At 47.1% G+C, this 17,299-nt stretch overlaps 1 protein-coding gene across 13 annotated transcripts in view; it reads left to right on the top strand.

Moving 5' to 3' along the window:
• TTC7B (tetratricopeptide repeat domain 7B) overlaps window positions 1-17,299 on the top strand; it is a 255,087-nt gene that overhangs the window by 129,470 nt on the left and 108,318 nt on the right. For all 13 annotated transcript variants that reach the window (XM_045060370.1, XM_045060371.1, XM_023255949.2 and 10 more), the window contains one exon: window positions 16,710-16,793. In XM_045060370.1, the coding sequence (XP_044916305.1) occupies window positions 16,710-16,793 (84 nt within the window). The remainder of the gene's footprint in view (window positions 1-16,709; window positions 16,794-17,299) is intronic.

Here is a 17,299-nt window from a genome sequence, read left to right as displayed (position 1 = left end):
CCACTTGCATGTGTTTGTGCACTCTCTCTCAAATAAATGAAAGTAAAAACTTAAAAAATATATAGAGAAGTCAAGTGATAAGATATATAAAATGGAGGACATTCATTTCTTTAACACAGGTATATGCATTCCCCTGTTCTGAGCCAGGGACTGTGATAAAGGCCGGGACACAGCCTTGCACGAGGCATGGTCCCTGCCCGTGAGTGGCTCCCAGTCTTGGGGGAGGCAGCCAAGCAGCAGACAGTTGCCATCTGGTGTGGCTGATGCTGGGGAGGGTCCGCTTCCAGTAGCAAAGCATTTGAATACGTGGCTTCAACCTTTCTTGCTGTTTCTACTTGATTTTGCAGTTGGAGCTTCCCGCGGCAAATATTTGATGACCATGTTGTCTCATATCTTTTAGCTAGAACAGGAGGTGTCATAGGAGAAAGGTGAAAGCTCCCGGTATCTGGAGACGGTGGCACCTCGGTGCTCAGTTACGGAAGGTCCACGCTTGGCTGAGCAGGGACCCTCTCTCCTCCGGCCCCAGGCCACATCTTCCGTGGAGTGTCCTGCTTCCTTCATTTGCTGGGACTTTCTTTCTTTTTTCTTTTTTTTTTTCTTCTCATTTGCCCTTCTATTTTATTGGGGCTTTAGGTTAAAAGCTAATTGGACTGTCTTTTAATTGAGATAAATTCACGTAACATAAACTTAAACCATTTTAAACGTGCACGATTCAGTGGCGTTCCGTGCATTCCCCGTGCTGTGCAGGCATCACCTCTATCAAATCCCAAAACATTTTCAGCACCCTAAAAAGAAACCTCATCCCCAGGAAGCAACTGTCCCCCCTCCCCCCTCCCCCCAGTCCCCGCCAACTACTAACCTGCTTCCTGACTCTATGGATTTACCTATTTTGGGTATTTCCTATTAATAAAATCATCTAGTAAGTGACCTTTTGAGTCTGGCTTCTCTCACTCAACATAATGTTTTCACGGTCACCCACACTGTAGCCTGTCAGTATGTCGTTCCTTTTTATGGTCGAATAACAGTCCATCATGTAGATTATACCACAACCTGTTCATCCGTTCATCTGTTGATGGGCATTTGACTGTGGTGAGCCGTGCTGCTGTGGGGGCAGCTGGATTTTCAACTTCCTGTACTACTTCTTTGGGCCCCATGAGAGTTAGGGATTGTCATTGCTGTCATTCATCGAGGTAGAATAGTATGTCTGTCTTCACCTCCTGCATTGTCCCCGAGGTGATCTAAGTCACAGGTGTGGCATGCCACCCTTCCGATCAGAAACACGTGATGGCTTGTCCCATCCCTCCCTCTTTTTCCTTTCTTTTTCTTTTGTTTTGTTTCCCTTTTCCTCCCATGATGAAATTGACTTCATCGGTGATCATTTTTGCAGTATGCAGCACCTTGCAGACTCCTTGAAAATCAAACTGTACAGACAAATATGGAAAAGGAAATAAAAGGCACTTAAAGCCCCACCCTCCTGAGATAGCTGACTACCCATTGACATCATAGAGACCATCTTTTCATGTATCTCTTTGTGAATAAATGCATGTACATTTACGTAAGTTTCAAGGAATAGGATAGTATCGTATGTGTTTACTATAGATATTGCCACTCATTTTTCTCCCCTCCATTGGCTCCCCACCCCGTCTTTGTTTTCTCAACCCCCAAACCCAGGGCAGCAACCAAGTGTGGCCCAGGCCCAGGCCCTCGTGTCAGAGAGCTTGGGTTTGGGTCCTGGGTCTGCCAGTTACCAATTGTGTGATCCTGGCAAGTCATTGACCTCATATGCCTCCGTTTTTCCTTCTGCAAAAGGAAATGGGGCTAATAATCACACCTCTCTCAGCCTCTATTGTGAGGCTTATTTGCCAAACCACATAAGGTACTCAGAACAGAGCCCAGCACTGGAGCTTATTACGCGGCCGCTGTGTGCTTCTGTGCTGTCCCCACCACCGTATGCTCAGGGGTTTCCAGGCACAGGGGAAGCAACAAAGTGCACAGAGAAAGGCCTTTTGGCTTCCAGAAACTTCCAGAAACTAATTAGGGAAATTAAACAGAAATACACAAAAGGACACTGATTAGAGAAGACTGGTTAGCCCAAGGCATGCTAACCACAGGTGGACAGACCGGGTAGGCTGCCGCAGTGTTTGTAGGTGGGGGGCCAGTGCGAGAGGAGGAACGCTGGTTCCTGAATTGGCCCTTCAAGGACTGCTAGGAATTAAAGTCTCAGAGCAGAGAGACACCTTCATCCTCAGGACTGTGGGGGTGTGAGGGCGTGAGGCCTGAGGACGTGGGAGACAAGGGCTCGCTCTCACGGAGGAGCGGGAGGAGAGGACACCAGACGGGCACGGGGCTGGGTTGGGAACCCCCGACATCTTGGGACAGACTGCTTGTGCCCTTTGCTGATGGATCCAGCCGTGCACCGCCGCAGCTGGTCTGTGAGCAGGTCCTGCTTGCCGTAGCAACACTGCACAGACCTTCCTTTATGCCGGCTGGGACCTTGCGTGAGCAGAAGCCAACAACCGTCCTTCTGCCGCTGACCCAGGCCCCTCGGCACCCCTGCACCGAGGGGGTCCCTCTGCCGCAGCACCTGGTGCGCCTTCCCCTTTCCTCCCCGCATCACTGGCACCTTTGGGTGTTGTGCAGCACTGTGCGGACCCAGCCTTTTAGGAACGGTGCCTTCGCGGGGAGCAGAGCCACCTTGACCAGAAAACCGTGTTTGTCTCTGTCTCTCTCTTCAGTTGTGTTCCTTCAAGATGGAAGGCTCCCCTCCCGTCTCGAGATCGGCCGCCTCTGTGTGTGTGCCCACGGAATGCCTTGCTCTCTTTCAGGGCAGCGCACAGCCAGATCACCGGGCAGGAGCCTTGTGTAAAGGCAGTACAAACCAGAGGTTTCCCACATCCTCGTTGTGACAGGCTTAAATATAAGCATGGTGTTTACCGTATCTCCGGCGCCATGAGTTTTCGTGTTTTTAGAAGACTAATTGTGAGCCCCGCTGAAAGGTTTGTGTAGGAAGGAACACTTCTTTCTTCCCCTTCAATTTAAACAGGAGCACTAGTTGGCATGACAACCCGTGCTATTAAAAGTAAAGCAACAAGCCCCGCTTCCTCTGTTTTTTTCAGAATGAACCCAAACTGCGAAGTAGGTTTGTTTCTTGAATTTGACTATTAATGGCTCCCTCTTGACAGAATGTTAGGGGGTCCTTTTGGGAAGGGTGTACGTGTCCCCTCTACATAGAGACGGCAGCTTTAAAGACAGAAGTGGTATTTTTGTCTTTCCTTTTGAACTCCCAATTCGTTTCTGGTAAATCTCAACAACATTATAGTTCTGTGGGTAGAACTGTCTGGCTAGTGCTTGTACCAAAGGGACATTTACACATTCCTAACCCAAACACTCATTTAATCAGGGAGCATGTGAAAGACACTTGAATGTCTAAGTCTGCGGAACAGGCCTACCATTTGTCAGTTTATATTAGAGTTTGGTGTTTCGTGCGGCCCCACTTGGGCTACAGAAGCCCAGCCTTGACCTAGGTGCCCAGCTCGCTAGGAGACCACTAGAGGCGTGGCCTTCTGAGAGATCAAGGCAGAATGTTTCGTGCATGGTAGGTGTTCAGTAGAAACTTGCTGAATAAACTCAAAGCCAATGGACATTCTCGTCCTGCTCCCTTTTCTTTGATTTTCAAGATAAACTTTCCCTGGATATGCAGTGAGTATATCTTCCCAGGTGAGTCCAAAGAGTAAAGGTCATTTAGCTGGGAAATAGGTAACAGAGGAAGAGCTGGGCCCAGCATGGGCCAGAGCACCTACAGATCCCCACTCTGGTCCAACTCTGGGGGTCACCCAGCAGGGATCGGCTATGTCACGTTTGTGTTACAGGCCTGCCCCAAAGAATCTCACCTCCTGACGTGGCCCCTGGCACCTCCATGTCCACCATTATGGAAACGTTTTTGAATTAAGTATCATTGCTCTGTTTTTATGGCCCTCAATAAATTTTAATGTGCCATTTTAACCTTTTTAAGGTATACAATTCAGTGAGTTAATTGCATTCACGATATTGTACAGCCTTCATGACTATTTCCAAATCGTCCATCACTCCAAACAGAAAGTCTTTACCCATTGAACAATAACTCCCTATTTCCTCCTCCCCACCCCCCATAACCTGCTAACCTCCGATCTACTTTCTGTCTCTATGAGTTTGCATCATGTAAAGGGAACCATGCCGTCCTTGTTTTTTATGTCTGGCTTATTTTACCTCGCCTAATGTTTTCAAGATTCCACTCTGTTGTGTAACACGTCTGATCGCATGTATCAGACTTCATTCCTTTTTTTTGTCTGGAGAATATTCCTTTGTATGTATACGCCACATTTTATTTATCCATTCATCTATCGGTGGACGTGTTCAGTGTTTCCACCTTTTGACTGCTGTGCATAATGCTGCAGGGAACACTGGCAAACACATATTAGAGTTCCTGGTTTCAGTTCTGTAAAGTCATATATACAAGAGTGGAATTGCTGGCTCATACGGTAATTGTTTAACTTTTTGAAGAACTACCAAACTATTTGCCACAGCAGCTGCACCGTTTGACATTCCCAGCGGCAAGGCACAAGGGTTCCAAGTTCTCCACATTCTCACCAACACTTGTTATTTTTGCTTTGTTTTGTTTTCTCGTAGCCATCTTAGTAGTTGTGAAATGGTATTTCATTGTGGGTTTGATTTGCACTTCCCAAATGACTAATGCTGTTGAATATCTTTTCATGTGTTTTTGGGCCATTTGTGTGTCTTGTCTGGAGAAATATGTATTCAAGACCTTTGTCCATTTAAAAAAAATTTTTTTAATGTTTTTATTTATTTTTGAGACAGAGAGAAAGAGACACAGTGTGAGCGGGGGAGGGGCAGGGAGAGAGGGAGACAGAATCCGAAGCAGGCTCCAGGCTCTGAGCTGTCAGCACAGGGCTTGAACTCACGAGCCATGAGATCATGACCTGAGCCGAAGTCAGACACCTAACCGACTGAGCCACCCAGGTGCCCCTGACCTTTGCCCATTTTAAACTTGGGTTTTTGTCTTGTTGTAGAGTTGTGGGAATTCTTTCTTTATTGTGCATAATAAACCCTTAACAGATAATGATTTGCAAATATTTTCTCCCATTCTGTAGGCTGTCTCTCCATTTTCTTGATAATGTCCTTTGATGCACAAAAGTTTTTCATGCTGATGACGTCTACTGTGTCTATTTTTTTCTTTTGCTGTTCATGCATTGGGTGTCATAGCTAAGAATCCATTGTCAAATCCAAGGTCATGATTTACTCCTATGTTTCCTGTAAGGATTTTATGGTCTTTGCTCTTACTTTTAGAATGTTGATCCATTTTGAGTTAACTTTTGTATACAGGTAGGGATCCAACTTCATTCTTTGCATGTGGAAACCCAGTTGTCCTAAAAACATTTGTTGAGAGACTGTCCTTTCCCCCATTGAATGGACTGGACACCCTGGTGGAAAACCAGCTGGCCATAGATGTGTGGGTTTCTTTCTGGGATCTCAGTTCTGTTCCATTGGTCTATATGTTTATTCTTATATCCGTACCACACTGGTTTGATTACTGTAGCTTTGCAAGCTTGGAAATCAAGAAGTTTGAGTCCTCCAGCTTTGCTCTTTTTCAAGATTGTTTTGCCTATTCAGGGCCCTGTGCAAGTCCACATGAATTTGAAGATTGGCTTTTCCATTTCTGCAAAAAAGACCTGTTAGAGTTTTCATAGAGATTGTGTTGACTCTGTAGGTCATTTGGAAAGTGTTGCCCTCCTGACAATATCTCATGTTTTGATATCAGATCTTAGTTTGAATCTCAATTCTGCTACTTTATATGCTGATTAGGAATGTAGGCAGATTCCTTTACCTCTCTACACCAGTCCCCTTACGTGGAAAATATAGGTAATGATAGGACCTACCTCTGAGGGTTATTGTAAGGATTGATGGGATAGTATATGCAAAGTGCATGTTGCTGTTTTTATTAGTGGTGGTGATCATGTGCTTTCTCAAGTCAAATCCCCTCTGTAATTACCCTGGCAGATAATGCTTGAGCTTTGGTAGGGTCTTTCGTTGTACAGTGGGAAAACTCAGCCTTGGAGTCCAAGCATATCTGAGTTCAAATCCTGGCACTACACTTTCCTAGCTTGTGATTTTGGAAAGAGTTAGCCATTCTGGACTCCCACCTCAAAGACCGTCATAAAACTTGGTGAGACAATAGGTATAAAATAGCACAGCTCTTGGTATGTGATAGGTACCATTCCATTTCTCTCTGGTTAGTAGAAAGGATGGATCTGAAGTTTGTCTCCTAGAACTTCCATCTATTCTGTCTCTTTGGAACAATAGAGCAAGTTCGGTTCTGCCTCAGTGACAGGGAGCTGTTATGCCATCTTCTTTCCTCCAGCCTAAAGTGCCCCGTGCCTTTAGTTTGGGGGTTGGCAAACGTTTCTATAAAGAGCCAGACACTAAATATTTTAGGCTTTGAGGACCAAGAGGCAAAATCAAGGATATTATGTAGGTATGATGAGAAAGGAAACAAATTTCCACAGAATTTTTATTGATTACATTCCAACTGTAACAATGAATACAACTTTCTGTGATACAGGTCCACTAATGAGAAGAACGGGAGTATTTTGGAGGATGACATTTCACTTAATTTGGGTTCAAAGTTGGTATTTCTGCTCATCAAATTGATGGCAGATGTTCTTCTATAAAGGACTCCTAGCTTTTGGACTCTATGCCAACAGGCAGCAGGTGTGGTTTGGCTCACAGGCCATACTACGGTAGCCCTTCTTAACGTGACGCCAGCTCCAGGTTCTTGGCACTTTACTGTACTCTTCCCAAGTGCTTCCTTGTTTGGGTGGCCTCCTAAAAGCATATCTGGAAGAGTGGGTCGCCACTTGACCCAGGTTTATTCCTTCCTTCAAGCATTCGCTGAGCATCTGTTTCGTGTGTGACACTCCCCTGGTCTGCTGTTACCTTGACTCCTCACTTCCCTCCCCCAGCCCTTGCATGGGTGAAGCGGCAGCCGTGGTCGAAGGGCAAACACCCGGCACCCCCATCCAGGGCAGGTGGACTGAAAACAGATGAAGACCCAAGGTTAGAAGCAGTTGAGGAGGAGGTAGATGAACAGGATGCCCGTTTCTTGACTTTAGTGATTCATTTTGCAAGAATAACAGCTACATCAGCGCAGCGGCAGATGGAATCGTTTTTGATTAGGACCCTGGAGGCCCTTTACTCTCAAGGCAAACTTGATCAAGTCACTTCATAGAGTTGAGCAGAGAGCGTGCCAGAGGATGGTGTCCAGCGTTCAAAGTCAACAATAAAGTCGGTAACCTTTGGAAACCAGCCTGCTCTCTATTCCTCCCGCCATGGCCAGAAGCCGTGGTACCCTTTGGTTTAAGCACTTGTCTGAACAATAAAGGTTTGAGACTCCTCAGCTTGGAGCGGTATTGGTGTTTGAAAGCAAAAAGATAAATGGGATGGGGGCACAGATGTGGGGTTCACTCTGTTTTATTTCTCATTTCTGAGGGGAAAACTTGAGTGAGACTTGACGGACCTCATCTATGTCCTCACAACCTGGGTGGGGGAACTTTTACTGGTAGCTGAGAGTCCCAGAAGCATGACTTCTAGAAGCTTCTCCTGGACTCAGACTCTCGTAGAGTAGATCTCTCAAGTAGATCTGTAATTTGTACTCTTATTTTTAGTTAATATAGAAATAGGGGCTCGGAACTGAGTGTCAAAGCTCTAATTTCAGATCTGCCCCTATGTGACCCTGGGCAGGCCCTGTTTTCTCTCTGGGTCTTAGTTGCCACATCTGTAAAGTAAGAATAGGGCTGGGCAGTCTCCAGGGTCCCAACATGCTCTCTGATGATGTCGTTCTGTGGGTCTAAGATATTGGTCCAAAATGTGTAAATTGCTTAGATAGTTTCTCATTGTTAAAAGTAAAGAGGTGAAATATTATCCATACGCCACGTTAAAGTTAAAACAAAAAACTACAATTTTACACAGCTGCAAAGGATTGCATTTATCAACGAACTCATTAAGTATATATGATGTAGAAAAGAAAATTCTCCTAAACCACTGGAGGATCTGTGTTACAAGAACTTTTAGTTAGGATACGGCCAACCTGTTCACGACGGTGAATAATGAAGACAGCTCGGTGTGTTATTTGTTCTATTTTAATACTGATGGATTTGAGACGTAAGCTCCAGGGTAAAGCTGAGGGGTATCTGATTATTTTATTCCTGTCCCCTCCCCCATGGGTTTTGGCTGCTGGATCTCACTCTTGAATTCCAAAAATAGGCTTTGGCTTTTCCTTGCTCGTGGCATTGTCCTGCTGTCACTGCCACGCACCCAGTTCGTGTAGTTGGGCTTTGGGTACTAGGAAGGTAATCGCTACATCCCTTGCCTGGGCCAGAAGAGCTTCTCATTCCTGGAGCCCCCTCAGGGCTGGCTGGTTTATGTAGAGCCAAAATAGACTGGAAAGGGCGAGCCCTTGCTCCCAAAGGGAAGCGACATTTTCGCAAGTGGCATTTTGACTACCGCTCAAATGATTAGGATGCCGTTTAGAGTCTAATTATTGCTCTACAAAATATTCGCGGTATTAAATGAACATGACCTGGGGTGTAGCGAGCTGGCAGAGGTGTGATTACAGCGAATGGACCTGCCTTTCCTGGTAGACGTAATGCTACTCCCAAATCCCCCTTCTTTTCTTGCAAGGGAGGCGATCTGGAGATGTCACCTGCCGCCTGGGGTGTGTGGCCCAGGCATCATCTGCCCCACGTCCCTCTGCCCCGGCCACGCTGCCACCTCTCGACCCAACACCACACGTGGGAAAGGGCTGGCATCTGGCTGGCATCTCTCCCCTTCCCCTCTTCCTTCGCCATCTACCGGCACCCCCGCGCCATCTACAGGGCCCTCGGCCTCCCCTTCGTGCCCCCTTCAGATCAGACCCGAGCCCCTCAGCGTCTGCTACTTTTCCTCATTTCATCAAAGCACCATCAACAGCAACGCGTTTATAGCGTTGGCTCTGTGGCGGCCACTCTTCCAAGTATTTCTCCACTTAACCCCATGACAACCCGCGGCTGGTGAGTAGGGAGTTTGGATGAAGCCTGGGCAGCTGGCCCCAGGGCTGGCCTTCAGCACGTGACTGCTCTCTCTCTCTTGGCCTCACGGGCTCCTCTCCCCTTCCGGCCACCGGCCCCCGCCGGGCCTGGGGATTGAAGCGGCCTCTCACGTGCCCCTGGCACACAAACACCCACGTCTTAGACTGGAACCGTTATTGAAATATGAATGTTCTTATTTTGTCTGACTTTATTTTACAGCATGTATGGATTGCCATCTCCCTCGGTCCATTAAAACTGGGAAATGTTTACTTCGCCCTATACAGATATGATTAGGGGGTGTTCAAAAAGGGTAGTCAGGTAGAACCGGGGTGAGCAAACACCTCATCTAAGGAGCGGAAGCCGTGGATAGCAAATGCCTCCAGAGATGACTCAAGTGCCTTTTTATTCAGCTGCATCCTTTGGGAGAGGGCTTCCGTTCGTTGCCGAGGTATGTTGACTTGAGGTGCTTCGGGGCTATATAATCCCCGTGTTTAGAGGACCACGGGGAGGACGTGCTATATACCCAAGAGGTATGCTTGGCCTCAAGCTTTCACAAGCATCTGGAGCTGTCTAGGCACTTTCTCAGAGACAGCGTGCCATCACCGTATATAAGATGCCAAGAGCCTCGGGAGGACAAGAGCCCTCAGCTGTGATGCCGGAGCTCAAACCCCTCAGAATTGGGAGCAAAGGGCTACTTTGTCATTGTTGGCTTGTATTTCCTAATTCTGTGACACACCCGGACTAACTTTAGGAAACCGGTTTCATTATGGGAGGGAGGCCCAAAGCGGGAGGGGCCCATGAAGGATGCCACAGTGGAGGGGACATGCCTGAAGGACACGAACTGAGCACCTTTGCTTGACTGTGGTGCTGGTGGATATCTGGGGTCTGGGAGGTTTCTTGAAAATTCCGCAAGCCGGAAAGGCCTCCGTGCTTTGAAGCCTCGGGGATCCCAAAGAGGCCACGGGAGCGAGGGCCCCATTAGCAGTAAAAAATATTGCTGAATCTCCAGAACAGTTCAGGTGAGCATGTGGCATTTTGGGGGGCCTTTTATTTTAGCTATCCTTTGCTTTATGCGGCAAGAGTGGGACTGATAAGTGTGGCTGGCCTGTCTGTAATTAAAGTCGCAGGGGCAGGGGAGTGTTGTGGTTAAGGGCTCTGACTCTGGAACCAGACCTTCCGGATTCAGGTCCTGCCTCTTCCACCAGCTCACCGCGACCTGGCACGTCTGTGCTCCAGGGAGGATCGTCATAGTGCCGGCTTGTCCTTGGAGGGTTGTGAGGACGAGCCATGAGGCAGTTCTTGCAAAGCAATGAGACTAGCTCCCGGCTACAGAGTCAGTATCCTATAGTAAGGCTCGTTGTTGTAGTCTATTCAGGCTGCTGTAACAAAATTCCACAGACTGGGTGGCTTATAAACAGTAAGCAGTTATTTTTTACAGTTCTGGAGGCTGGAAGTCCAAGGTCGTAGCTCTAACAGATTTGATGTCTGGCGAGGGCCGACACTTCTGGGTTGCAGACTGCGGGCTTCTTGCTGTGTCCTCACACGGTGGAGGGGGCAAGGGATCTCTTCTCTCTTATGAGAGTATTATTCCCATTCCTGAGGGTTCCACCTTCATGACCTAATCACCTCCCAGAGGCCTCACCTCCTGACACCATCATATTGGGGGTTAGGTTTCAACGTATAAATTTGGGACACAAACATTCAGTCCGTACCACTTGTTAAGGAAATAGAGAATTAACATATATTCTAGTCTGATTCTATAAAGTGTGCTATTTTCAAGGATCTCAGACTGAATCCTTTTCTAAGATGAGAAAGCATTTTGTAAAGTAATTATTTCTGATATATTATAAATTTGAACTTTAATATTCAGATTTTCATTAAGTTTAGATAAAGTGATGGGAATTATACAGTTTTGCTTCTTAATATAAGAATGTTAAATTTTTAGGGGCGCCTGGGTGGCTCAGTCAGTTAAGCCTCAGACTTCAGCTCAGGTCATGATCTCCTGGTTTGTGAGTTCAAGCCCTGCGTCGGGCTCTGTGCTGACAGCTCGGAGCTTGGAGCCTGCTTCAGATTCTGTGTCTCCCTCTCTGTCCCTCCTCACTCGTGCTCTCTCTCTCTCTCCCAAAAATAAATAAACATTAAAAAAAAATTTTTTTTAAAAGAATGTTAAATTTTGATCAAGAACTAATAGCTAACTTTTATTTAGCACTTACTAGCCAGTATCTGAGCTACTGTTCTTGTTGCTTACGTGTATTAACTAATTTTCCTGATAACTCTACATTAATTACTATTATATTTCCCATTTTACCATGAGGAGTCTGGATAGAGAGAGGTGAATTGGCTTGCCTGAATCCACACGCTCCATCTGTGGTGGTGCCTGGCTTTACTTCCAGCTACTGTTCAGGTTGTAAATTCCCTATTCTGGAAGGTCCCCGGCAGAACTAGTACAACTACTTGTTGGGGGCTAGGAGGCAGGGCTTGCTTGTAAGAGCCTGAAGCATTTGATTGGTTGTACCTTTAGGGCTTTGATTGTAGGTAGCAGAAGCTCACTAGTTCACTCCAGCAGAAAAGGCAGCCGTCCCTGTGTGCTGCTCACAGGATCCACAGAAGGCTGAAGAATGGGTCTGAGCAGAAATTAAGAAGGCAAGGGAGGTGTTTGGGAGGACACCGTTCCTTCCTTCCAGGGCCTCCACCAACCCTTCTTCTACTGTGGCCCCCAGGCCCTCCCCTCCCTGCTCCAGATGCAAAGCTCCGGCAGGAGCATCTGATTGGCTGAGTTTGGGCCACGTGACCCACTCCTATCGCTTCTGTCCTTCATTCATCCTTAGGCCTTACTACAGGGAGACAGAGAGGCTGCTTTCCTCCAATGTCGGGTATCCCCAACTCTTGAAACAAAAAAATCAGAAGTGTTTTGAGGTGATGGGAAGCCAAAACGACAGAGATCTCTCCTTTGGAGACTTCAACTGGACGTTTCTCAGGTTCCCTCGTAGCCCCGAGATTCTCCAGGTCTACTTTTTAGGAGGGCTGGTATTTTCCTGGTGCCATGGCTGGTTGCACATGGAATGGAGCTCTGTACCAATTAGGCCTCCAGTAAGTGTTTTTCACTGAGTATAATGAGTATGTTAGCCTTTGGCACAAAAGAAAATAAGGATGCACACTTATTTATAGCATCTAGCTTTTTGATTCAGAACAGGCTGTTTCAGCTGCTGAGCTCCTTTTGTTTATTGGGAAAACAGTTGATATTTATCATTCCTCTTAGCAAAAGGAGGAAGAAAAGCGTTCAAACATTTAAATGTTTCTGTGTACATATTTAAGTACTTAGTGGTCATATTGCAGTGAACTGGTTCCGTAGAGCTGTTAGGACAAACCTCATTTTTTTTTTTTTAATTTTTTTTTTCAACGTTTATTTATTTTTGGGACAGAGAGAGACAGAGCATGAACGGGGGAGGGGCAGAGAGAGAGGGAGACACAGAATTGGAAACAGGCTCCAGGCTCTGAGCCATCAGCCCAGAGCCTGACGCGGGGCTCGAACTCCCGGACCGCGAGATCGTGACCTGGCTGAAGTCGGACGCTTAACCGACTGTGCCACCCAGGCGCCCCACAAACCTCATTTTTGATTGTCATCTGCGACCTTCTCCACGTGCCGGCTCCTTTGCCTAATTCCTGCAGTGTGATCATGTTTTCCGTTTCCTCCTCCTCCGCCGTCCCTCATCCCCCAACTCAGTTTCCAAGCACTGTTGGCTTTTCACTGCTTGGTGTTCTCTCCTTAAGAGCTGTCCTCCCCCACCTCTTCCCAGCTCCTACCACCCCACACCTGGATGAGGTCTCCCTTCACGCATCTTGCCTACTTGATGTTTTCAGCAGGCTGCTTTAGTTTTTGTTCCCACAGTGCTTCTTAAAGGCACAGTGAGGGCTTTTTAAGGGCCCTTCTTAAGGGTTTCCTGTTCTTATCAGTATAGCAGAGCCGCTAAGGGGCCTCTGGGGTCAGGTTTGGATCCCAGCTCTGCCATTTAGTGCCTGTGTTAGTGAGAGGTGCAGCCAGATGTAATCAACAAAACCAGCTCACAGTGACTTAGCCAAATATGAGTCAATTTCTCCCCCCACAACAACAGCAACACGTCTGGAAAGAGGCTGCAGTCACAGCCACAGCATGTCACAGCCTCAGGGGCCCAGTGCTTTCTCTTTCTGCTCAGCCATTCTAGAGAGTGGCTCTTGTCCTTGTGCTTCGGCGTTCCTGGCTGTGTCCCAGTTGGGAGGGAGGGCCAGGGCTGAGGGCAGAGCGTGCAGTAGCCCAGAAAGCCCTCCTCTTAGAGAGCCATGCCGGAGGCCTCACCCAGCGGCCTCTGCCGACATCACATGATCCAGAATGAAGTCACATGTCCAACCCCCCAGATTTTGGCTAGGCAGTTTGCCAGTGTGATCGAAATGAGGAACCAAATATTCATCTTACTTGGGATCTGCAGATCCCCATCCTATCCCATCACCGGGTGTGCAGTAGGTGCTTCTTAACTGCTTATCGCTTTACCTTTTAATATATTTTTATTGGGGTAGGTTTTCACAGTGAACCAGCTAGCATAATATTTGCTGTGACCTTCTCTGTAAATACTACCTAAAATTCTGGAATTCTTTTCTCTCCTCTCCCACCTCCTCACTTCACCTTTATTATTTCCTGCCATTCGTTCGTCACCCTCTCTGTGGCTCCTTTGTTCCTCCCTCAGCCCCTAGCCCCCTACCCATCCCTGAATGTCTGCCTGTTAGTCCTGAGACTTCCGTAGTTGCTCGCCTCTGCCCCAGGCTGGCCACAGAGCATCACTAGAGAGAATTGGCAGCAGGTGCTGCAGGTGCCATTGCACACACACCAGCCTCTAAGGTGACACTGGTGTCTGTCTGTCTCAGGGTGAAGTTGATGTTCAAAGCTTTTCTTTTTTAAGAAACTCCCGGCCCTATGCTGTTTCCCTGCTCCTACACCCACCTTAGCCCATCTTTACAGAGGAAACGGTGGCTGGGAAGGACAGCTGCTGGTAAGGGTCTCTCCTCTTTATCTTAAAGAGCCTGTGTCCTTAAGAGAATGCCTTCCACCAGGGGCCCGTCTATTCCAGGGACCTGGCTCTCTCTGGTCCTGGGGGACCTAATTTATCTCCTCGGTTTCTTCTCTGACTTTCTTCCGCTTGTTCGTCTCAAGTTGTCTCCATGGAAAGATAGGTGCATAGATAAGTCACTGTTCTTCCATTTGCAGACTCCCCTCCTTTTCTCTGCTCATTAGGCCCCCGCAGCCCGGCATCCTCCTGCACCGCATCCCAGAACCGTGCTCCCGGAGCTCGGCCACCTGCTGCCGGGTCCGGGGCCCCTGGGCCTCCCGCACTCTGACCGTCTCCTCGTCCCCATCCTGAGACCTGTCTGTGTCTCTTTTCCTGGCCCTGAAGTAGAGATGCTTCCCACGGTCCTGCCCGAACTGCCCTCTCTCCGAGCACTCCTTTGATGTTCTTCAAAACCTCTTCTGATGGCTTCAACTGTTTTCTCAAATGTACTTTTCCCCCAGTTATTTTTACTGTGGTAAAATACATGTCTTACCTTCTTAACCATTTTAAAGTCGTGCAGTGCAGTGGCATTAAATACATTCATAATGTTGTACAGCCATCAGCACCATCTATCTCCGGAAATCTCTTCATCTTGTAAAACTGGAACTGTCCCCATGAAATGCTACCTCCCCCATCCCCCTCCCCGAGCCCCTGGCACCCACCATCCTGCTCTCTGTCTTTGTGATCTTGACTCTTCTGAGTACCTCATACAAGTAGAATCATATGGTATTTATGTTTTTGTGACTGGCTTATTTCACATGCAACAGAATTTCCTTCCTTTTTAATCTGAGGCTGGATAATATTCCATTGTATGCTTATATTCACACATTTTGTTTATCTGTTCATCCATTGATGGACACTTGGGTCCCTTCCATGCTTTAGCTATCGTGAATAATGCGGCTATGAACATCGGTGTGCAGATACCTGTTTGAGTCCCTGCTTTTAATTCTTTGGGGTCTGTCTTTATGCCAGTACCATACTGTTTTGATAGCTGTAGCTTTGTAATAAGCTTTGGAATGAGGACGTGTGAGTCCTCCAACTCAGTTCTTTTTTATGATTGTTTTGGCTATTCTGAGTCCCTAGAGATCCCATGAATCTTAGGATAGGTTTTTTTATTTCTGCCAAAAAAAAAATGCCATTGGGATTTTTATAGGGATTGTGTCAAATCCTCAGATCACTTTGGATAGTTCTGACATCTTAATAATATTAATCCATAAACATGGGATGTGTTTCCATTTATTTATGTCTTTAATTTCTTTCAGCTCAAATGTATGTCTTTTCTTAGGTTTTTCTCTTGAGGCCCCAGATTGTCTCTAATTATCATCAGTAACCACGTGACACCTCAGACTCACCATGTTCCTTACCAAGCTCATTAATAAAACACATTTCTTCCCCAAATTCTCTCTTTATTCTAAAAATTTTCTTTCTCTCTCTCATAAACACACACACACACACACACACACACACACACACATGCATATGTGTGTGTTTACACAAGGGTCTTCTCTGTCATGGGTTTGCTCCCAAGTATACAAGTCAGAGACTTTGGAGGCCTCCTTCAGCCTCTACACTTCACCAGTCATCCCTCCCCCCTCCTTGGCTGCCCTGTCTTTGCTGAAGTCTCTAGACCATTCTATCTACCTTATTCCTGGTCTATCTTCATGCTGGTCACATATCCCTCTCCCCACCCCCCAAATGATCCTTCTAAAGCTCTGATGTGATCATATCACTCTGTGCATAGTGAAGCTTATTATAGATTACCCACCTAGGTGGGTCCTGAGGTGACAAAGTCAGGATTTCTGCCCTTGATGGTTTTTCACAGTGGAATGTGGCTGGGCTGGGGCAGGAAAGGTGAAGACAGTGATATTAACATACAGTTATGAACTTGAGGAGCACCACCAAGCGTGGGGTGGAGGAGGGAGATGGAACATCTTTGAAAAGGAGCTGCCATGTCAGACTCTCAGTGACATGGGCCCAGCCTATGCCAGCCTCGCAGCCTCATTCCGCCCATTCCTGCCTGTGTGCCCTGGGCTGCCTTTATTACTGGACCATTTGCTATCATCGAGTCAAAGCATACCCTCTCACCTCCACATCTCTGCTTATACCCCCCTCTTCCAGATCAGAGCTGCATTTTTTTTCTTCCTCATTAATCAAGGCCCAGCTCAAGTAGCATTTTTCTAGGATGCCATTTCTCAATTCTGTGATTACTTGCCCATTGTTGGGGCACATATCAGTCTGGGCCTTGTGTTTGAGTTGTTTATGTACGTGCCTTTTTCTTTGCACTGGATGAAAAACTACTTAGTCAACTGTGGATGGTCCTGGCTTCTGGCACAGTGACTCATACCCTGTGGGAGCTCCTCAGGAGGGGTCTGGTGGGGGATTAAGTCTGACGCATTCGAGGGAAGCAGATTTTGTAGGACTTACCTTAATATGTGTAGACACAAACTCACACATATCCCGTTGTGACACTGGCAGTTCTCAGATGTCCGCATTTATTCTTCTTTCCAACCAGTGCTTGGAAAGAGCCATGAAGTTTGCCTTTGAGGAGTTCCAGCTGTGGTACCAGTTTGCTCTGTCCCTCATGGCCGCCGGAAAAGTGAGTTGCCCTTTGATGCGTAATCCTCTATCTCAGTGCTTCATGTCTTGGAATTCCAGGGGCTGATATCACACCTTGTAGGTGTCTACACCAACTATCTGAAACTCCCCTGTGGTCATTTATAACTAAGTCATCACATGTAATGATTTGGGAGCCAAACACGGACATGCCACTGAGAAGAGAAATTCTGAAATATTTGCCCTTTTTTGGCCACTGTAACTTTGTCGTGTGAAGGCGGGACTTAAGCTAAGGCTGGTTCTCCCAGCAACCCTTTCACTCATTTGGAAGTATAAACATATTCCTGGAGGGGGAAATCATTCCGTTGTCTTTAGCAATGCATTATATCAGGCAGCGTAGGATCCTGGTTGAAAGCTTGGGCTGTGGAGCCTTGCTGCTGGAGTCGAGGCCTGGAGCTGCCCTCACAGCTATCACTGAGGGCAGGTCACTTAGTATCTCCATTTCCTCCTCGGCAAAGTGGAGACCTAACGGCGCCTCCCTCACAGAAC

This window comes from Felis catus, chromosome B3 (assembly GCF_018350175.1).
Source record: "Felis catus isolate Fca126 chromosome B3, F.catus_Fca126_mat1.0, whole genome shotgun sequence".
Classification (NCBI taxonomy): domain Eukaryota; kingdom Metazoa; phylum Chordata; class Mammalia; order Carnivora; family Felidae; genus Felis; species Felis catus.
The sequence above is the reverse complement of the archived record's forward strand: the minus strand, read 5'-3'. Positions and strand labels throughout refer to the sequence as shown.